Below are 23,016 nucleotides of genomic sequence, written 5' to 3'. Positions count from 1 at the left end.
GGCTCACTCATGAAACCACATCATATTCCCGGGTTCTTCATGTATCACATCCACGTGTTGGGGAACAGCAGGTCTATATTAAAACGTCATATCGCCACAATCCGACTTGAAAGAATACACAAGGGAAGAGACAAAAATTGAGCTACGAGTAGGCCTATGAGGTAAGAACAAGTCAATATTTTGCAAAGCCAAGGGATCAGTGTAATTGATTTGATTATTTTTCTTCCTTCTTGTTTAGTTTTTTGTAAATGCAAGTGAGAGCAAGTTGATTTGGCACCGCAGTAATTACCCACAACAAGCCGTATCAGAGCAGGAGATTAAAGGCAGGTAATGATTTGGCTCAGTCAGACAGACGGCTGCCGGCAGCTGCCTTATAATCAGAGTGCGAGGATGAGACAAGGTAAACATGTACGGCAGACGTTCGGCAGCCGGTCGCTTCTGACAGCATGGAGATAAGGGCATCTCAACTGCTGAGGAGATGATCCTGGCAGCTGAAAGGTTGCTTGTTGCCTGAATTACAGTTGTTTGGATTGAGAAGTAGCACAGATAACTGCTTCCGTCGGCATCATAACCGATTTGCATTGTGATTAAATACACATTTACATCACAACTACAAGAGCAGGTGTGATATTTCAAATGCAGATTTCGTGGCGTGTGCGCGAATGGATTTCCCGCTTAATTCCTCCTCTGATTACTCTCATGTGAATGGTCACATTTCCAGGCCTTAAAAAGCCAATGCTGATTCAATCAGGATGCCTTTTTAAGTACATGTAAACTTCTTTTTTTGTACCTTTCCTTCTCTCTCATGCACATTTGATGTCTCTTGATCTCAGAATGTTCTTCCTTACTGTAAAAAATGGATAGTAAAATAAAATAGGTGAAATGTTCTATCAGAGTATGCTCCGATACATTGATTCAGCCATGGTGCAAACATGGGCGACGTAAATTCAAATTTAACTGCAACATTTGCCAATACTGCCCATCCTATCATTTCATATTGCAGTGTTCTGAATTTAAAATCAAATAATTAAAACCATTATCTAATAAGTGGAAGCAATTTTAAGCAATTGGAAAAATCAAGGAATTTCAATTGGTCAAAAGGTGTATAGAAACAAAAAGTGTATGAACAACTTAATATCCAGCGACACCTATAAGTATTTGAATATCAAAAACAAAAGATAAACATTTCAACGTTGAGATACTGTAATGGCTTTTTCCGCATAGCGTGGGATGGAAGACATGCTCATAAATTTTCTGTGGTTTACTAATGAATGCTTGGGGCTTTCCAGCACAATTCAACCAAACAGAGATTTTATTGTGTGCTTGTTTGGCTAGTAAAGGTATGGGGGTTTAATAGCTAGCATAAGTAACAAGTTGTAAAGAATCATCCTGTGTGCTATGAATGAACCCCCGGAAACCAGAACGTTTGCTTTTCTATGAAAAGAAAAACGTCAGGACAAGATTCATTATCTAAACACATTCAGCTGTGAAATGCAACATGCAAAGGCTTGTTTTGGAGTCTCATCCTTTCTGCTTCATGGTTTTCATGCCATGAAGCCGCTGAAATTCACACTGTAACTTATATATGTGTCTGCATGTGTGCAGTTTACTTCGCTGAGAAACTCAGAATACCCCAAAGGGCCACTGACCACTGTTTGGAGACAGAGGGTTTTACCTTTCAATAACACTTGTTGCTCCCCAGAGAGACTTGATGAAGATCATTATGCATTGCACTCCCATGACCCATCTTCAATGCATAATGAGCTGAAATGTATTTCTCTCTCTCTCTCTCTCTCTCTGCAGATTCATTTAAACAGATCTCACAACATATCATACATAAGATGACAATATACAGACCAAAGTAGAACAAATCATGATATCAGTGTCTGTGCAGCACCAAAGATGTGGCGTATCTCTTTACAATAACTACATGCCCACAAAAAAGATTAGGCTATGGAGGAAGTAAAGCTTCAGCCCAGGTTTAAGGAACAGAATAGCATTATTTTGTCAGAGGGGCCCCTGACACAGACAGGCATTATGTGAGGATTACTATATCATCCTATGGTGTTGAATTACATATCATCCCGCCACCCCAAAGCGGCAGTATTCTAACAGGTATAAATAGCCTTGCAGTGAAAGTAAAGTACAGTCTCGTTTGTCAAAAAGTAGGTTGATTAGCACCAAGCTTGTCATGTTACTACCAGTTGATGGATTATGTGAAACAGACTGGATTGTATAACAGCGTATGTGTGTTTTAAGCCCAAACAATCAACCTGCCCTGGGGGTCTAGTGTCATTACTGTTGCATTCTCCCCTCTTCGGTTTTCTGGCTTGCATTTCCCTGCTGAGAGAGGAGTAATTACCTTCCAAATGGGGATGATGCAAGATAACATTCACAGTTGCACAATTTATCATCAGAATGACTGAGGTCTGTGTTTGGCACTCTCAAAGTGGTGTGTAGGTGGCTTCCGCTACGTCCCCATATCGCTTACTAACACTTAACCAAATGTGCCAAAAATAGGCTTGCTAACTTCAGCAGATGAACATAATGGATACTCTTGGTTCAATTTAGGATTTTAGGGCCACAAATGCCATTTGAGATTTGATAAAACAGAAGTAGTGATAGATCTTTTCCTCCGTACACTCTTAAAATAAAGGTTCTTTATTGGCATCTATGGTTCCATGAAGAACCTTTAACATTTATCGAACCTTTCCATTCCACAAAAGTCACTTTATATGTGGAAAAGGGTTCTTTAGACTTTCAAAATGTTGTTCATTCATACTAAGAAAAAAATATTATTTTAAGAACTGTTCATTGAAAGGTTCTTTGGGGTACCATTCTTCTATATGGTATCACGCTGCAAAATTAGATGGAGGCGGATCGAAATGTAAGCTTGCAGTAAATTGTAAGAAAAAAAGGCAGGTTTTAAGCCAACAAAATGATTGGAGAAGTCCTGCATATGTCAGCAGACAAAAATCTGTCAGTTCACCAACATCAAGTTGTTATGACATTTTGATTAAAAATTTGAAGCCAACTTTAAGCCGTTCAAGGTGACAAATGGAATAATGTAAAATAAAATAAAATGCTACGCAGTCAAAGTATACGGCGAGAGCTATGCATTTGCTTAAAAGATTATACTCACCGCTTGACTGAATTCAAAGTCAGTTCACTCGGCATCCATCTTGGAAATGCCCCTACTTCCAGTTATGCATGCGCATCTCTTATCTATTTGAGTAAGGACCAAAATCTTTAAAACTATACACTCACCGGCCACTTTATTAGGTACACCTGTCCAACTGCTCGTTAACACTTAATTTCTAAGCAGCCAATCACATGGCGGCAACTCAGTGCATTTAGGCATGTAGACATGGTCAAGACAATCTCCTGCAGTTCAAACCGAGCATCAGTATGGGGAAGAAAGGTGATTTGAGTGACTTTGAACGTGGCATGATTGTTGGTGCCAGAAGGGCTGGTCTGAGTATTTCAGAAACTGCTAATCTACTGGGATTTTCACGCACAACCATCTCTAGGGTTTACAGAGAATGGTCCGAAAAAGAAAAAACATCCAGTGAGCGGCAGTTCTGTGGGCGGAAATGCCTTGTTGATGCCAGAGGTCAGAGGAGAATGGCCAGACTGGTTCGAGCTGATAGAAGGGCAACAGTGACTGAAATAACCACTCGTTACAACCGAGGTATGCAGCAAAGCATTTGTGAAGCCACAACACGCACAACCTTGAGGCGGATGGGCTACAACAGCAGAAGACTCCACCGGGTACCACTCATCTCCACTACAAATAGGAAAAAGAGGCTACAATTTGCAAGAGCTCACCAAAATTGAACAGTTGAAGACTGGAAAAATGTTGCCTGGTCTGATGAGTCTCGATTTCTGTTGAGACATTCAGATGTTAGAGTCAGAATTTGGCGTAAACAGAATGAGAACATGGAACCATCATGCCTTGTTACCACTGTGCAGGCTGGTGGTGGTGGTGTAATGGTGTGGGGGATGTTTTCCTGGCACACTTTAGGCCCCTTAGTGCCAATTGGGCATCGTTTAAATGCCACGGCCTACCTGAGCATTGTTTCTGACCATGTCCATCCCTTTATGGCCACCATGTACCCATCCTCTGATGGCTACTTCCACCATGTCACAAAGCTCTAATCATTTCAAATTGGTTTCTTGAACATGACAATGAGTTCACTGTACTAAAATGGCCTCCACAGTCACCAGATCTCAACCCAATAGAGCATCTTTGGGATGTGGTGGAACGGGAGATTCGCATCATGGATGTGCAGCCGACAAATCTGCGGCAACTGTGTGATGCCATCATGTCAATATGGACCAAACTCCCTGAGGAATGCTTCCAGCACCTTGTTGAATCTATGCCACGAAGAATTGAGGCAGTTCTGAAGGCAAAAGGGGGTCCAACCCGTTACTAGCATGGGGTACCTAATAAAGTGGCCGGTGAGTGTATATGTATTTAATAACACATTTCAAATCAGACATTAAAATCTGATAGTAATCGTATCATAAAATGCACTTCTTCAGCACAAAACTTGCAAAAATGAGCATTTTTCAGGTTTGTCAAACTGACACACATTCAAGCGTAAGCAAACATTTGCTCCTTTAATTGTGAGGTCGGATCATTCTATTAAGAATATGGCTGTTATTATAACTGTAAAACAAGACTACAGCTGAGCGTTGCGATTTGTGAAAGTAATCCTATTTTGTAATATAGATGACTAGCCAAAAGATTGAGTGACTGAAGTGATCATTAAAACTCATTAACAAAGTTGTTTACTTAGAGGCAAAGCCTGCAAATCTCCAAACATTAGCTAGATGTGCTTCGCTGTTTTTGTTACAGCCGCATGAGTGTAAACTGACGTAAGACTGTGAGGTTCGTCAACCACATTAAGTCAATGATCTCTTCATCAGCACCTGGTTAAACGGCATGCCAGGATCCTGAGCCAGGAAAAACAGACTAATGAACTAGCAAAACATATCAGGCTCATTGCTTCAACATGTTGCAGTGTATCCTCGCTAATACAAACAAATCGCACGGACTTGTACCTCTCCTTGTGATTCCTGTCTGTTGCGCTTCCTCTGTGTGTCGACCTGGGAGTAAATTCTCTTTAATAATCACAGTCAGCAGCATTAGGAGCAGATGTTCTGTGTTCGTTTGGTATGAGGCAAATTATTGTAATTAGGAGATGTAGAGGTAAGGGGCCGTTGCGCTCAGTGGAAGCCCAGTCGAGTTTGAGGAGGGTTGTGTTTGGGCTGGGTGGTCTTCAGCTCTCTACATGAAGCCCTCAAGACATTTTTCAGACCACCTCTAATTATACATGATTTTGTGGTTACAGGACTTTTAAAATATCTTCTCATTACTAGTAATGAATGCACATATGTACAACATATTATACATGTAAAAATTGCTGGCTGTCAGACACAAGCCCTGGCCCTGGCATTGCACGTACGCCTTATCTATGCATTTCTTTCACACTTTCACATGTCATTTCTCGATCACATTCCCCTCAATCTCCCTGTGTGAACCTTACACTGTAAAAAATTATATGATCAATAAGTTATGACGTTTTTACATTGCTTTAACTCGTTAACATGAGTTAATGAGTTATTCAAGATTCAACTAATTTTTAAGTCAGTTTAATGTAATTTAAGTTGAAATGACAAACATCCAAGTTGATTGTACTTAAAAATGTATGGCAGCAACTTTTTTTTCTTTTTTTTTATCCAGACGGATCAATCCATATGGTGTCACGAGGCAAAAAATCTTTATAATCTTTAAAATAAGCTAAATTACCTTTAAAGTTATATAAGAAATGATATTTTTTGCATAAAGTAAACTGTTTTTTTTTGTGTGTGTGTGTTAAAAGAGACCTGGGTATTATTGTAGCAAAATTGATGGTTTTGTGCATGCCTTTTATGTCATTGTTGAACTTATGTGTATATCTTCTGCAGGTAAGCACACCTGTGTCTGGAGAGGTTAGCGTGACCTCTCCTTTTTAAAAGTGGAATGTATCAGTTAACAATATCAAATTAGGCAGGCAGGATAGGGCGCAGAGGCCAGTAATAAAACAAGGTCCATTATGAACTAAATGCATGCACACACGCAGCTGGATCCCTGTAGATGAAAAGCCAGAAACACTCTGCATATCATCATTACTATAATCTTCTCCACATTATACTGTATACTTTTATAATGCAGTCACACCTAAATGCAATTACAGTATTTTAAAGTCTTAATTACAGTATTTTACAGTCAACACAGGTTCAGGTCAGGATTTCCAAACTGAATGGACATATTCATTCATCCACAAGAGGACACAATCTATCTTTTTAGCCCAGAGTACTCGTTCTTTTCAGTCTAGTGCAATACATATAATTAGTGTGGCAATCATCTTGAATAATGTTGTTTTTACTGTACTACGGCATGAGAACTATCAATACTGGCTTATGTAACAATACGCTATAAATCCCCATGGGATTAGCATAGGAAGGCAATGTTTTTTAATATATTCTGAGACCTTTATGTACTTTTTAATTGTTTGAAATGGTGGCTGATTTCTAAAGGTTTTAAATTAGCTTGTGTGAAGTCCTTTAAAAAAAAAAAGCTCTTTATCACACAATGTGTCTCCACACATTACAGCGTGTCTGTAATGCCGGCTGATCTGACCTTCTTTTCACTTGCAATCTATTCAGGAACACGACTGTCGCCTTTTTATTAGGCTTCACAACCCCGTGAAGGTGTCTTGCAAATATTCATTGCCGTGCTATAAAGTTTTGGCACACATAAGTTTGCCGTTTTCTTTTATGGCCCTATATCTCACACCAGCTTGTGTCTTTTTACTCTTCCGTGACTCTGAATATTAACAGAGCAGTGAGAAAAGCACTTGCTAAAGCATTGCTGATGGATGTGGGGCTTTGACTGGCAGCAATGGTGAGACTTTAATCACTTTAATCAGACTTCAATGTCTGTAAAGCAGTTTAAAGGTGTGAATCAAGTCAATTCAAATTCAGACTTCAGGAGTCAGTTCAGTGTGCTAAATGTGAATGGGCTGATAATGGGTGTGAATTAGGACTTTGTGATGGGAAAGTAAATGCTTGTTGATCTGCACTGTGTAGAAAATAATGAGGACAGCCATTGGAGATATCAATGAACGTTTGAAATGGAGATGCTTAAGATTAAGTTTTGTGACTGTTTTAGTGATTATCTGAGATCATTTTTGCTGATTCTTTTGTAAATGATTTTAATCTGCATTACTGCCAGGTTTTTGCAATGTTTTAGACCACCTAAATACCACACAAGTTTGTCAAGGAAGTAAATTTATACCTATCTAGTTTCAACGTGCACAGAGACGGAGCGCAGAAATGACCTGAATGTGGTTTTAAATACCTATGCCATAGTTGAACTGATACAAGATACCATTGGAAGGCATAAAAACTTTCCACATTTTCTTACTAAAATTTTTTTATTTATTTATTAAAATCTTTTTTAAATAATAGTGGAATTATGGAAAATCTTGGTAAACAAAACTGGTAACACTTTACTTAAAGCCTTTACGTATACTGCTTTATAAAAGTATTTTTAATGCAGTAATTATGCCTTGTATGCACCCAATAATGCACTGTATGGCCTCATGAATAATTGTAACCACAGTTATAATAGATTTGAATTCTTATCTAATCATTGAACACATCTTTAGAAAGTATAATGAGTTGAAACAGATGACAAAAAAACTATTTCAGAAACAGCAAATATTATAATGCATTTTAACTTTTGGTTTATGTAACTTAACTTTATGAAAAGATATAATGCATTATAACATACATTATAAATACCTTTATAATGCATTATACATAATGGCTTTAAGTAAAGTGCTACCAAAAGGCTATACAAGCTAAAATAATAATCCCTAAATCATTGTTGAAAAAAACGAATAATATAAAAATGTATATTTTTGGCTGAAGTCGAACTTTCTTATTTGTTGCTCACATCTTTTCTCCTTTACTTTCTGTCAGCGATTTAGCGCACAAGCCATGTTAGGGGCGACTTGCATAATGAATATTAATGACAGTATGTGACGTTCACCCTAAATGTTTAAAAACAGATGTTAGTAGGTGTTCATCCCTTTGCTAAATTAACCATTTGGCAGAGGCATCTGCTTGATCTTAAAATCATCATTTTACACAACTGACTACATTTCTGTTCGTCATAATGCAATTACATGGCAAAAATGCTCAGGGAAAATATGTCAGAGCGAGTCTGAGTCAATTCGCAGGTTTGCCCTGAAAGAGCATTCGATGCGCCATCGCTTCCTCCTCCGTAATCTTCGGTGTTACTCAAATTAAAATGACTGATCTAAAGAAGTGGCATTCGAGAGACTGACTGCAGTTGTCAGGTGTAAACTGTCCTACATCAGAGACACTCTGATGTGTTGTCCTGACAGTGTGAATTAAAACACATACGCCGTGAGACACTCTGATTCGGTCGTTATCAAATCAATAGTGCAATCACCATCCTACAGAGGCAGCGAAAAACAAAGAAAAACAGGTTATCAAAAATGAAATGATCAAAGCCTGAATGCAGAGAAAAGAGATTATCGTTTAATCCAGAAACCCTAGCTTGGCATTCAACACTTTATTTTTATACAAACATGACCTTATTTGCTTACAAATGTTGGTTTTGCAGTAATTGGAGCAGCTGCGTGTGAGCAATTGTGCCATGTTCCATTAGTTTGATGCCTTGTCATTAACATGGGAAGGAAAGAGCGAATCTAAAGACTTGGAGAGATGAACAGAGGGAGCAGGGTGTGTGCGGGGGTCAGGGGTCACTGAAAAAAGCGTCATTATTTAGGTAGCACTGACATGTGAATGCAGCAGGGCAGCATCCATTCTTAAACACTTGTCAATTGGTGTGGCAATGAGGTGAAATATGCGTTATCGCTTATAATGGCTTGCCAGGGGATGGTCGGGCCATTTTACAATAGGAAGAGGATGTGAACATTAGGTGTTTCGCAAGTAGCTTCCCTTTCCTTTAAGATAGCACAGAGGTAACTGTGCAGGGTTTTGGGGTAATAGACTGCAACTTAAGCTTTCTAAGGAAGCAGGAAGGGTTGTGCTCTCCCACCCTTCACATACACAACAAACACATTAACGAACCTGCTCCAGGAAATGATGGGAACATTGTCTGCTAATTGTGGTTTCTTTCTGTCTACATCTGGACAAACAGTTGCAGTGATGTGTCATTTCTTTAGATAAACAAGGTTCTTATTACCCAGTTTTATATTTCGCTTTTGCTAAGAATCGCCATGGCATTTTCTGCCATTTCAATGGTGTTCCTGATAAACATCTTAAGCAGGGAGAAGGGTTTCTAACAAAGGTTATCTTGATAGGTAAGTGGTTCTTCATAGTTTCTGCCAAAAACCAAAGAGGAATCCATCTTGGTTTGTTTGTTCTCTCATTGCCATCTTATCTTGCGGTCTAAAACGACCTCTCGGATTTGGAAGATGCTCAAACTCAAGTTCTTCACGGTGACTTGAAATTTAACTGTGATGATTTGGCAATTGTTCAGTCTAGCAATTTCACACAGGCTTAATGTGGCATTTCAACTGGATCGTGATGAAGTAGCTATGACCAAACAGAGATGCATGTGAAGAGGGTCCAGCTTTTGTGCAAAAACAGCACATTTATCACAAGATTGTATCCACAGTGGTATCTTGGAGCTTATGCTGCAATCCTAAAAATGGTTATATGTTAGCATTATGAAAATAAATACAACCCTAAAACTTATTGATTATACTAGTTATAGTTAACCATTATTCTTAAAGCTTCTTGAGAGAAGACGACTTCTCAGTGGTTTTTCCTTTGTGAGATTCCAGAATTGGAAAGGAATCAACACAATAAGGTCATTGTATTCAACTGAAGTGTGGAGGTGAGAGATGGCCATTGGGGCCATAGTCACTGTCAACACACTGAGCTCAGCCTGAAGGAATGAAGAGGAGGGGGATATTGAGCTTATGGAAATGCCTTAGAACTTGTGAGAAGTGACTCACAAGTAGGGTTGGGAACCAACCCGCATTACCGTTTATGTCTAATATGAGAACAAATTATTCTGAATTGATTCTTTTTAATGAATTAACTATAATACAGAGCAACCAGTGGTCTGATTCTCTAAAGAATGACCCTGAGTCAGTTCTTTTTAGTGAATCAAACACAAATAAACGTAGTTACATTTAGATTATTGGTTTTGTCAGTATTTGTAAAAATATTTATTACTTAAAAAACACTAAAAGAACAGTTAAAGAGCCAGAATCTAAAATTGAAATTATTTGATCATTTACTCATCCTCATGTCATTCCAAACCTTTATGACTTACTTTCTACTGCAGAACACAAACAAAATATTATTTGAAAAATGTTTTTGTAAGTAAATGGGGTCTAACGTTGTGTTTGACCCAATGACTTTCATTGTAAAGACACAAATATTCTTCAAAATAACTTATTTTGTGTTCTACAGAAGAAAGATAGCCTTTCAGGTTTGGAATGATGTGAGGGCGAATGCCTCAATTTTGGACACAAATGCATAAATTATTGTAACAAATGCTTACTTGAAATGCAGGTACTGAGAGGTACAGTAATGTTATATGATTCATTCTGCCATTCCAATCTCTGATTCTATGAGGTTAACATACAGTATTTCCTGAGCACACTCCATTCTTCCTTGACATGCCAAATGTAGCTAAAATAACAGGAACTCTTGGCCATTGGTGGAAAACAACAAGCACTTGATGCAACATTCAATGCCGAATGAACTCCTCCAGGATGTACTTGACTTTGAATGTTTAGGGACAAAACAAATGGCTCTGTGGATTGAATAGAGTTTGTTGTGGGATTTGGACAGCTCTCTTACAGCAGGAATGTGGATGAAGGTTGTTTGGGGTGGGGGTGGATTTCAGTTTGAAGTATAGGGGGAGGCCTTAAATGTGAAGGGGGTTGTCCCGGGGTTGGCTCTGACTACAAGGAGACATGCTACTTGGCACACACATCGATACATTCATTTCAACGTGTTCAGAAACACAGGACACAACTTAATTCTCACCGACTATCCAAGCTACAAATCTTAAGTGGAATTTACCCGATATCGTTGTAGGCATGCTTGTTAGACTGTTTCTCTGCAACTTGCACTAATTGGAGGCTTTTCCTGAGTGCTGCAGGATGCATTACACACAGGTAAGATGCTTCTCGAAATGCAATCAAGTCTAAACTAGTCTCACATTGTAAATATGAAACTCTAGACTTTGCAGTGCATACAGTCACACAATCAGACTGATTGGGTGATAAGTATTTGATGACAGACAGAAAGCAGCAGTTAAAATAACACGTTAGTTATGATCATATGTAGTTTTGGCATAAGGGAGCTGAGATAAAAAAATTGGTCAAAAAATGGGATGTGAAAGAGGATGACAAGTGCACTTGGAATATATCAGGCCCCATTTACACCTGATGTTAAGATTAATTTTGGTGGACAGCTCTGAGATTCAATAATTCATCGGTAGCTAGTCGGAACTGTAAAATTCAGGGAAATTTGGGCTGATTTGTCTTTCTTTCTTTCTTTACATTATCAACATGCAGTTAGGAACCCTTTTTAATACTGCAGATGCTCATTAATTTCCATTTTCTTTGAAATTTTCTGAACTTAAGGGAAAGCGTTTAACAAAATGTCCAAAATGTAAAAGATTAAAAATCAGTCAAAAAACTGTAATTGATCATGCATAAATCTGAGTATTGGGGGATGTGTGCCATTCGGTTAGTAAGATTACATGCAGGTATAATTGAGCTAGTGGTTTTTAGCTTGGTGGCCAAGAATACATGAAACAAAGCTCACTTGAATATTTGAAAGATTAAATACATGTTGCACATCATCTCATGTTTTTCGCTGCTTTCACTCTACAGCGGTCAACTATAGTCAGATTAATGTGATTAATTAAGTACTATAGGTTTCATTCAGCTCTATCTTTGGGCTCTACACTGCATGCATCAATGCTTAGCTAAATCGATGCATGTAGCATGTCAGACTCACTTAGTTACTGGACATTTGCATTACAGAAAATGTTATATCCCAGACCTGACAACAGAGGCACTGTGAAGCCCAGGCTTGTTGAATCTTAGCCTCAGGTGGACTGGTTGTAATCCAAACCTCAGTTAATCCTCACACCAGTCTTTGTTTATTTTATAAGTGTTTCATACTTGACACGGTAAAACCCGGTCAGCGCTCACTCCCCTGTCTGAGGTGCCCGTCAGATCAGTGGCGTACATCTGGAGTGTGTTTATATTTCTCTACCGTTGTGACTTTTTTTTAAATGACCTCTCTTCAAATGTACTTTCCTCCTATGCATGTTTCTTTGAAAACAGGGCAGGGTAGAATGTTGTTTTTGTTTTTGCCACAAAGACACACATTGTGTCGGTGCCAGAGAGTGACAAGGTGTAACGTGAGTGCTTGTGTATGTTGGCCCTGGAAGCCACAGCAGGCATTTCCTACACTGCAAGAATTTTTTTAAGAAAGCTGGCAGAGAAAGTTCCAAGGGTTTGATGTATATAAATTTAATCACACACAAATACAAATATATAATCATCAAATAGTCTACTCTTTTACTCATTGCTTAGTTCGAAGGATCCATTTATGGTGCTTCATGGTCGTATCTGACCGTTCATTCCCATTCAGGTGTGGTAATTGTGGTGAGAGGTTACTGGGCACTATTGTGAGAAGTTAATTTGCATTTGACTGGGGTCATAGAAGGTGAGCTGGATTGTGATTGAGGCAATCCAAATGACATTTTCCATTAAGAGAACAGGGAAAAGTGTTATCAAGATACCCCTATCGATGCATCTTCGTATTGCAAATCTATTATCTTTGCTTCGTAGCATATAAATACGCACAAGACCAGAAACCATCTAAACTTATACTGGACAATGAAGACCTAAGATAAAACATAATTAATCTATCACATAATGGGCTAAGAGTACATAGGACTTTCCCTGTGACTCGGGGCAAACTGAAAGGGGGATCATCAAACTCCAACCTCAACCCAAACAAGGGCGTCCACACACTATATTGGACTCATTTGCAATTCAAAACATTTGAAGTAGGAGTGTTCTTTTCAACACCTAAGGACCAAAGGCATTTTATCTGACAGAAAGTACTCTGAAGTGCTTAAGCATCAAGATAAAGAAGGCCTGGAGAAAGAGCCACGAGTGTTTAATCCTGCTTCATGTACACATTACATCTTATCTGCAAGCTTAAGGCTTGGTCTGAAGGGCAATAGTCTGACATTTCAAAGCACAACTTCCCCATCGTTTTAAATATCTGGCAACTCTGAAGGCCCAGATAGATACATGAAACCCCACAATGGCTAGCAGCACTGGAAGTCGCTCACCATCTCCATTTTAAGATGTTCTGAGAACATTTTTCCACAAAAGATAATACATATTTCATAAAACAGATGCAGCTGTAAACTTTGGGTATAACCCAATTTAATCTTTTAAAAACTAATACCTCTTTTTATTATCTGAACAGTGCCCCCATCTGATGAGTCTTGAAACTACATCAGGGATCTGGCCCATTACTCGGGCACCGGACATGAACTCAAGGGGAGCCAAAGTGGCACTAGCGTTTCAGAGGAGTTCAACCTCTGATGACGACTCTGGATGCGCTTTGGAGGAGTACACATGGGTTCCTCCTGGACTACGACCCGAGCAGGTAAACCTTGAGCCTCATATCTCCTTATTTGTGTAGATTTCGCATCAAAGTTGAGGGCAGGCAGCCATAACTACAAGTAAAAAGCATATCACATTGTTTATAATTCTAATTATCTGCAGACATTCAAAAAAATCAGGAAGAAATGGTCTCTCCCTTTCTGACTTTACAGAAAGGGTCTTTACAGCAGATTCTCAGCCAATTTAGGCTTTTGATATAAAATCAGCCAGTCAAGCTATTGAAGTTTGATGGCTGCCTTCACACTTGTGTCTGAGATTTTCAAGAGGATCTGAGCTTGTACGTGAGGTTTAGGCAGTGCATGCATCCTCAGTGTTTCATCTATCCTGAGACAAAGCTACACATGACCTTGCAGGGAGCCAACAGCTCTTAATGAATCTATTCTTTGACAAGTCTGGCAAGCTTTCCAAGTGGAAACTGGACACTCTCAACCTTGATATTGAGCACACATGCGACCTAGTATATCTGACTGACAGCGTGTTGATGGGCAGTACAAAGCCAGCTGAAAGTAGCCGAAAATTTTTACTAAATAAACTAGTAAAAAATACAGAGAACTGATGTGAGTACTAGGAAAATTAGGGAGAGAAAATATTTACATGTTGAAAATTCGACCATTTTTCTTAGAAAAGAAATGCCATGTTGAGGAACAAGAATATGTGGTAATTGCTTTGAATCTTCCCTGCGGTGCACAAACTGTTGCAAGCATTTAATTTCCCCAAAGAAAGGAGCCTCTCAAAAGGCAAAGTGAAGTCATTAATGGCCAAATGCTTAAACAAACTACTGCCATGGTCTGGCATTAAAAGTAATAGTATTGTTTTCAAAAATATACCAAATTACATTTTAGTCATTGTTATTCCAAGTTAACAATTGAATTAGATCAAGTTACCATATAGAACTTTATTGTAAAGTCTTTCCATTTCAAACATATTACCACTGTCAAAGGTATGCTCCTCAGTGTGTTGGTTTAAACTACCCGAATTGTACTTGTGTGGTTCAAGCACCAGTCCCAACAAAACAGCCATTTAGATAACCTAGTTCCTTGCCCTGCTGTATGCAGTAAGCAAACAGAACTGAGCCTGTGCCGAGGGGCTAGCTGGCACTTTCCTGACACAAGGCAATACACAAACACACATAGAACCAACGAGGGTGGAGGTAGGACTAGAGTGAAAGAAGGTCTGCAGTGAAGTTGAATGTGTTTTTCTAACACCCACCTTCTCCTCGTTTTTCAAAATGTAAAGTGGGAGGCCTGACATGCTCATGAAAGCTCTTCCCCCAGTTCTGTGAAAGGCACTGAAATGAGCTAAAAAAAAAAAGTAACTTGAAGGCAAAAACATTCCTGAGGTTTATAGAGAATTTAGGGCAATTTGTATGACAGCTCTCCATATCAAATCCCACTCATATGCCATATAGACCCAACCCCACTGTTACAGAAATAACAATCTGCCTTCATCTAGATAGTAACACTTAAACACAAGGAACATTCCAGCTGACATCTATCTTTGTGTCTTTAATGGCATACCGCCCCATATATATTCTTCAGGGTCGCCACTGACAGACACCACTGTTTAAACGCTTTGTCCCAGTCAATGATATACCCACTTCCCCCTTGTTGGGGGAGACAATCGGGAGAACCCTGTATGACAGGTTGAATGATGTAGCACCAATTGAGGCTGGTGTCTCATTTCAGCTTTCAGCTGTTGAAAGCAAACCCTAATCCTCTCACTCTGTGTGCCTTCTTTCCCCATCAGGTTCAGATCTACTTTTCTTGCCTGCCAGAGGAGAAGGTGCCATATGTCAACAGTCCTGGAGAAAAACACAGGATCAGACAACTACTCTATCAGCTGCCACCACATGACAATGAGGTATGAGGAAAAAAGAGAACAATGAAAGTGACAGAGAAGACATTTATGCTGCTAGAATACACAACGGTTTTACTAGAGGACTTTATGATCTTGCAGATAAATGTTCATACAAATCCCTTTCGAGTTTGCATATAAAGATGTTTTAGTGGTATGTATCACAGAGGGACATCTTTCTCCTTTACACTAGCAGCAATAAAATGTTTTATGGTTCTTGCTGTAAGACCTGGAACTGTTTACTTTAGCGAATTCCTGGCATGACCGCGGGTTACAGATCTAAAAAGCTCTTCACGTGTGGCATCATTGTTTACCCCCCTGCAGGGCCAAACAGAGCAAATTATTTGTCTTTTGTATGAGTTCCACAAGTCTGTTGTAAACTCTTTGATTTGTGTACTTTTCAACTTAGCCCCAGAAAAGTGGGAAAATTGAAATGACTTTGGCTTCATGCCTTTGATAAAACTTACTGCAGCTATTCATCTGTTCTTCATTTAGGCAAATAAACAAAAACATTTTTATACCTTTGCTTCAACACAGATCCGATACTGCCAGTCCCTCAGTGATGAGGAGAGACGAGAACTCCACATATTCAGCATTCAGAGGAAAAAAGAGGCACTCGGGAGGGGAACCCCAAAACTGCTTCCCAGAGCCCTGCAGCATATTTGTGAGCATGTATGTATAAATGTTCCTGCTCTTTTCCCCACAATCTGTAGAAATCCTAGTCAAATCTGCAAATATCCAAGTTAAAGGTAGTGCACCAAAGAGGCCACATTCAAACTCCTAAAGCTCATTTGATTATCTGTAGTCGTTTCTGTGAACATTAATTCTGGCCATATCAAATTTACTTACAGTCATGAAAATTAAGTTTCTGCTTCATGCTACATTCCCTTGGAAGCAATGTTGAATTGTCATGGCAAATCAGACAACTTGGAATCATGCAAATGGTCCAATTATGGCCTAAAGACAACCAAAGCACAGAGAAAATTCATGGAAAAGATTAAGTATTACAACACACAGTCTTTGGCCGAAGACCATCTCCTTCAGGGGCTGGAGTTAGCACATGAGAGCCAGTGCAGAGGGTTGTTTCCTGTTGAGAAGACTATAAACACAAAGCAAAAAAGTCTAGCATCATAATACCTCAGAAAAACAGATGTATCCCTTCACCACAAATTGCCACACACGATATTGCAGAGCAGTGCTAATCTCGGGTCTCTGGTTTCCGTTGCCGAAAAAAATTTGCGGGACACTCAACACCCCTGTTTCCAAGGCCAACGGCCATGTAGTAATAATGGGAAGCAGCTGTGAAATTAATACTTTGGCAAAAGTACTTATAAAAAAACTCATGATCATGCATTTGGCCATGCTCAGTTGGTCTTTAGAAGACCATTTCAACAGATATGGGGGTCCATTTTAATTAAAACTTAATGTCTCTGTTCCAAAGAAATATGAAGAGTAAGATCCAATACAATGTAAGATGACTTTGTATGACTAAAGCAGCCATATGCCAGCCCTTGATTCTCATAAAATCTTACTTTGAATTGCAGTGCAAAGAGAACATCAATGGTGGAGAGATGGCAGTGTTTGCTTCACGAGCAGGCCCCAGCCTGTGCTGGCACCCAGCATGCTTTACTTGCTCCACCTGTCATGAACTTATGGTAGACCTCATCTATTTCTACCACAGTGGCAAAATCTACTGTGGTAGACATCATGCAGAGCTTCTGAAGCCACGGTGTTCAGCTTGTGATGAGGTGAGGATATAAATCCTTTTCTAAAGAGCCAATACACAAAGAAAAAATTGGCCAAGAAGAATTTCTAAATTTTTCTCTCTTCACAGATAATCTTTGCTGATGAGTGTACTGAAGCTGAGGGACGTCACTGGCACATGAAACATTTCTCTTGCTTTGAGTGCGAGACTATTTTGGGAGGACAGAGATACATCATGAAGGATGGCCGACCTTTCTGTTGTGGATGCTTTGAGTCACTGTATGCAGAGTACTGCGAGGCCTGTGGGGAGAATATTGGTGAGTTACCTCAGTAAGAACTGAGCTTGTATGGCAGGAATGTCCATTCCTGCACCTGGAGGGCCACCTTCCTGCAGAGTTTAGCTTCAATTCAGTCCAAAATTGCTAGAACAGGGGTTTTCAAACTATGGGTTGCAAGTTCATGCCCTGAAGAAGGCTCCATGCCGCTACGCGTGGGCGTTTTAAAGTTGTCCGTTTAGGACATGTCATTTTTGTAATAAAGAAATTTGAATTAAGGAGTGCCTCGGTTATCAGAGAATTCTTTCTCTATACTGTCTCTTATGGGTTGCAACCCACTTGTGGGACGCAGAGTGGGAAAAGGTGGGTTGCGCAGTCACTTGGCTAAATTTATGCTTCAGTAAATGAGTGACACACACACACAGTGCTGTGTTCTGCATGAGACTGCATTACACATGGAAATTCAAATGTCACGAAAGGCCCATTTTTTGAGTCCTTTTGAGGTCTGAAAGACCAGTGCTGCAACATTACATGACACTTTAAGGGCTCCCTGTAGTTTTCTGCCAAAATTAAAGATTGATGGTTTAATCAATGTCTGTAAATGAAGAAATTAAAATGTAAATTTTAGTATTGAAACGTTACAGTTGTACTATAAAATACAATTATTTTTATTAAATACTTGATTTCTGTCATATTCTGGAGCACCCCATTTTTTCATTTCTTTTGCCATGTCGGTGTAAATCAGTTGAGGCAGCAGACTGAAACTACTTAGTTATTCTTCTCATTATTTCAACATAGACATTAGGCTGCTATTTAAATGGTTATTATAATTTTTGATAATGTACCATAAGTCTTTTATCCCTCCGGTGGGATTTGAGATGGATTATACTTGAATAGGTGGGTCCTGGGATGGAAACGTTTGGGAACCCCTGTGCAAGAAAGTATCGATTAATTCCGAAGACCTTGATTAGCCGGTTTAAGTTTGTTTAATTAGAGTTGGATCAAACCTCTGCAGGAAGATGGCCCTCCAGGTGCAGGATTGGACACCTCTGTTGTATGTATATCTGGTTGAAAAAGTACAGCATTTCTCACTTTTATAAATTTACTTTTATTCAGGTGTCGACCATGCTCAAATGACATATGACGGTGTACACTGGCATGCTACTGACAAATGCTTCTGTTGTGCCCAATGCAAAACCTCCCTGCTGGGCTGTCCCTTCCTTCCAAAAGAGGGTCGGATCTACTGCTCTAAGGACTGTAGCCTAGGTGAGGATGTCCATGCTTCTGACTCTTCAGATTCAGCCTTTCAGTCCGCCAGATCACGGGAATCTAGGCGTAGCATACGAATGGGCAAGAGTAGTCGCCCTACAGAGCAGTGCCAGCAGACAAAACTCTATTCAGCAACAGACTGCAGGACCTCTAGTTTCTGTGGTGACAACACAGAGACTATGTGTAATCAGTTGGAGAGAATCAACTTGGCAGAGGACAACTACTGGAGAGACCGGGATGAACAGGAAGCCCCTGAGGACTGTGTGGAAGATTGGGCTGAGCATGAGGACTATATGACTCAGCTGCTCCTGAAATTTGGAGACCGTGGTGTCATCCACATGGAGGACACCAGGCCAGCCGAGCCATGGATGATGAAAGACTCTGAGACCAACAGGACCAAACCAGAGATGAAGATCAGCGGCCACAATTTGTCAAATAAGAAGCACCACACCGATATGTATTGGGCCCAGTCTCAGGATGGACTTGGAGACTCTGCCTATGGTAGTCACCCTGGCCCAGCTAGTGCTAGAAAGATTCAAGAGCTGGAGATGGATCAGGGGGCAGTGCCTGGATTCTGGTCTGAGCCTAGGCAATGGTATGAAGACTCACTGGAGTGCATTACAAGTGAACTCCGGAAGGCAGAACACAATATTGGAGATTCTATGGATTCTCTAGCGCTCTCAAATATTACAGGTAGGAACATCTTCAAACAGTCTCTATCAGAGTCATGCATTTCTTGTCCCTTCTTAAATTAATCCATTACTCATATCTTTAATTTCTCAGGAGCTTCAGTGGATGGAGAGAGAGAAGACAGACAGACCATCTACTCCCTCCAAAACATGAAAGAGCAGGAGAGAGAGATGGAAGAGTGTGATAACATTAGTAACATGGGCACACTTAATTCCTCAATGCTCCACAGAAGTGCTAATTCATTGAGGAGTTTAAACTCTGAGCTGGACCGTGATGAGAAACTGGAACAAGGAGGGAGAGAAGACAGGGAAGAGGAGGACCGAATTCCACCTTATTTTGGAGAGGAACTACCCTCTCCACTGCATCTTCCAGTGCTGAGAAGAACCAAGTCTCAATCTCAGACCCAATCCAGACCTCAGCAAGTGAAGTTCTCTGATGATGTTATGGATAAAGGATATTATGGCGGACTAGGCTTAAGGCAACCACCAATGAGTGAGAGGACCCAAAGACGGACCTATCACATGGAGGAGGAGACACAGAGACGTCCTGCTAACAGACATCATCACAAACGCAGACAGGGCCGGAAAACACGTTCAGAAAATGCCTTGCACCTGCCTTCCAAAAATCGGGGTAAATTGCATGTTGTGCCTCAGGTAATTGGCTCAAGCATACCAGAACCCAGGAATGGTATTCTTCTAAATCACTCGGCACACAGTCAGCACCCTTATCATCAAACCACATCAGACTTTGCGCAGCAGGGCATGATCAGAAAAGACCACTTCCAAGACTTTTGCGATGATGATGATGATGATGACGACTGGTGTTCGACATGCTCCTCTTCATCTTCAGAGTCTGAGGAGGAGGGGTTCTTTCTTGGCCAGCCAATTCCTAAGCCCCGATCCCAAAGCTTTCATTATTATACAGAGGACTATCCAACTCGCGTGACCGCTTTACCACCCCCTTTCGGAACACGGACCAAACTGAAAAAGAAAGGTCACAAGGGCAAAAACTGCATAATTTCTTAGACTTGAGACTGAAAGCATGCCCATGTTGCCGCTGGAACATAAACATGACTGATCCTAAAGAAGCTGGACAACAAAACTTTTTTTCTTGAGTTTTAAGTTGTCTTTACAATTGCAGAGTGTCAGTTGTGTTGCTGGTATATGAACAATGAAAGCAACATTTAATATTTCCTTTGTACATTGTATAGCAAAAGCATTATTCCCAAAAGCAAAATTACTGGGTAGCATGTAGACTAACTGAATAATTATTTAATAGTGCACGCAATGTATATTTGTTAAATTAAGATTGGAATACTGATATTTTTATATCCAAATATGTTAAATGATTAATTACAATTGCTGGCCTCAGAATTTTATTTTATTTTATGATTATTAATGAACAAAATTGAGGTCTGCCATTTTTTTGACCAGGGGTTTGCAAATGCAAAATATATATGCACTATTCAAGTTTGATGGTCTTGTTACATTACTCTGCAGGTGTAATAACTGCACCCTTGAACATTTCTCTGTCCACAATTTGCTTATGCGCTTAAACAGTGTTGGGGTAATCTTCCCACTACTATGTACATTTCACCACACGTAACCATACTATCCCTTTTTAACATTAAGATGTCAATAAAATAATTCAAGAGAGATTTAATATTCCCTTGCAACTTGATTTTTTTTCCATTTATTCACTGACTGCTTAAGAAAACTACAAAATATATTTGATTACTAAACACAGCAACTTTATTTAATTGCTAACATGTGATCACAAAAAGGGTGTATTAAATCAAAAGGAAAAACATGCATTATAATAACCTCAAGACAAGTTCTTTAATACTATACAAAGAAAAACTACACAAATACTTGCGTTGGGCTTCATAATATAGTGGCTGGAAAATTTGATTTAGAAATAAAATGAAAATGCATTATTTTCAGCTGCACAGCTTAATCGTACTACAGATAGCAGCAATTAACTGAACCCATAAAGATTACTTACCATAATTCATTCATCAACATTTGTCATTGCTCTGAAAGAATGATTTAATTGGCAACAACATAGAACCCTTTCAATTTATACATACTTGATCAGGACAAGCATTACCTTGTAAATCTCCTCAATGGGTTAATAAACCACCTTAGCTTCTGCAATAAATAAGGAACAGAGCAAACCCTCTTCTGGCATTCATTTCCTTGTGTTTGCAATCTATTTTCTTTTTTTATTACTCCTTAATGTTGAAAGGTTACAAAGAGATTATACAATCTATCATCAATGGATAAATGGGACTGCATAAATGAAAAATATAAAGAGATTTTCCTTGCCCCTGGAAGATTTCTATTAGGGGGACACTGGATTACACAATGTACAATAGCCTTTACATAAGTCATAAAAACAATGAAGGACTCTTGTGTGGGTTCAGAGATAAACAACAAAACTGCTGGTCAAGTAAAATGGGGCCACCTTAGACAGCAGGTTCAGGCTGTCGTACCACCTCATCGAGTTCAGCAATGAAGTGTTGCAAGTCCGCAAGGCATCGCTCACGGATCTCAACCAGGTTCTCTTTTAGTGGGTTCTGCAGGTGCTTCTCTAAGGTGGGTTCCTTGGACACAAGCATCTTCACAACCATGCCAAACGTCTCACAGTCCTGGCGATAGACCTATACAACACACAGCCCAATGTTTGAAATTATAATGGAGCAAAAATGTCCAACAGGATGATTTAAGAAAATGTATGCATCTGCTTTAAAATGAGGAGTGTGTGCATTCAAATGTTAATGGGCAATCCCAAATCACCACATTACAGTATATGTTCACAAAAACAAAAACTACAACTCAAAAAATGAGAAGGAACTTAAAATAAAAGGTATTGTAAAGAAAGTTAAATGTGTGGTATGTGTGATTTTTATTTCCATTTGGCTTTCTAACCAACACAGAAACACATCCCTTGATATGCTCAGACAATTTCTTGAAAATAAAAATTAATCCTGGAGCTCAAGAATACGATTTTTTCACCTGCTGGCCCAGGTATCGTGCTTGCATTTTACTTGGCAAATGCATTGTGTGCACAATCAGAGCATGGTCTCAAGAACCATCTAACTTTTAATCTAACTTTTTCTGTTCACAGAAGATATGAGGATAGAGCGTGGTTTTGTTGTGTATGTGGGAGAATGTTCTGTCTTTCTGATCTCCCATCCAGACGATAGTACAAAGCCCCAAACCAAAACTCTCAGAGCTCAGTTATGTTTACTGTGGTTGGATAATCAAACACTTCTGGACATCAAAGCAATGCTTCAGACCCAGGGGAGTCTGCATAACCTCTGCAATTACCTTCACTTACACACAGCCCTTAGGACATGTAACTTATAGCTGAAGATCATATCTTGAAATTTACTCTACAATTTACATCAGGAGACCGATATAAAATCAGATTTT

General features: G+C 39.5%; 2 protein-coding genes across 5 annotated transcripts in view; one reads left to right on the top strand and one right to left on the bottom strand.

Annotated features, from left to right (window-relative positions):
* The window catches only part of prickle1b (prickle homolog 1b), a 27,050-nt gene extending 5,809 nt beyond the window's left edge, over window positions 1-21,241 (top strand). Inside the window, exons 2-8 of the mRNA XM_056244448.1 lie at window positions 13,588-13,770; window positions 15,534-15,647; window positions 16,179-16,313; window positions 17,186-17,389; window positions 17,476-17,662; window positions 18,737-19,582; window positions 19,673-21,241. Of these exons, the coding sequence (XP_056100423.1) occupies window positions 13,600-13,770; window positions 15,534-15,647; window positions 16,179-16,313; window positions 17,186-17,389; window positions 17,476-17,662; window positions 18,737-19,582; window positions 19,673-20,604 (2,589 nt within the window). The 5' untranslated portion in view covers window positions 13,588-13,599 and the 3' untranslated portion in view covers window positions 20,605-21,241. The remainder of the gene's footprint in view (window positions 1-13,587; window positions 13,771-15,533; window positions 15,648-16,178; window positions 16,314-17,185; window positions 17,390-17,475; window positions 17,663-18,736; window positions 19,583-19,672) is intronic.
* pphln1 (periphilin 1) overlaps window positions 20,946-23,016 on the bottom strand; it is a 26,142-nt gene continuing 24,071 nt past the window's right edge. For all 4 annotated transcript variants that reach the window (XM_056244449.1, XM_056244450.1, XM_056244451.1 and 1 more), the window contains exon 11: window positions 20,946-22,241. In XM_056244449.1, coding sequence (XP_056100424.1) covers window positions 22,047-22,241 — 195 coding nt within the window. In that variant the 3' untranslated portion in view covers window positions 20,946-22,046. The remainder of the gene's footprint in view (window positions 22,242-23,016) is intronic.

Source organism: Rhinichthys klamathensis, unplaced genomic scaffold (assembly GCF_029890125.1).
Source record: "Rhinichthys klamathensis goyatoka isolate OS25496 unplaced genomic scaffold, OSU_Roscu_1.1 h1tg000976l_1, whole genome shotgun sequence".
NCBI classification, from domain to species: domain Eukaryota; kingdom Metazoa; phylum Chordata; class Actinopteri; order Cypriniformes; family Leuciscidae; genus Rhinichthys; species Rhinichthys klamathensis.
This window is presented reverse-complemented; position numbering and strand designations above follow the sequence as displayed.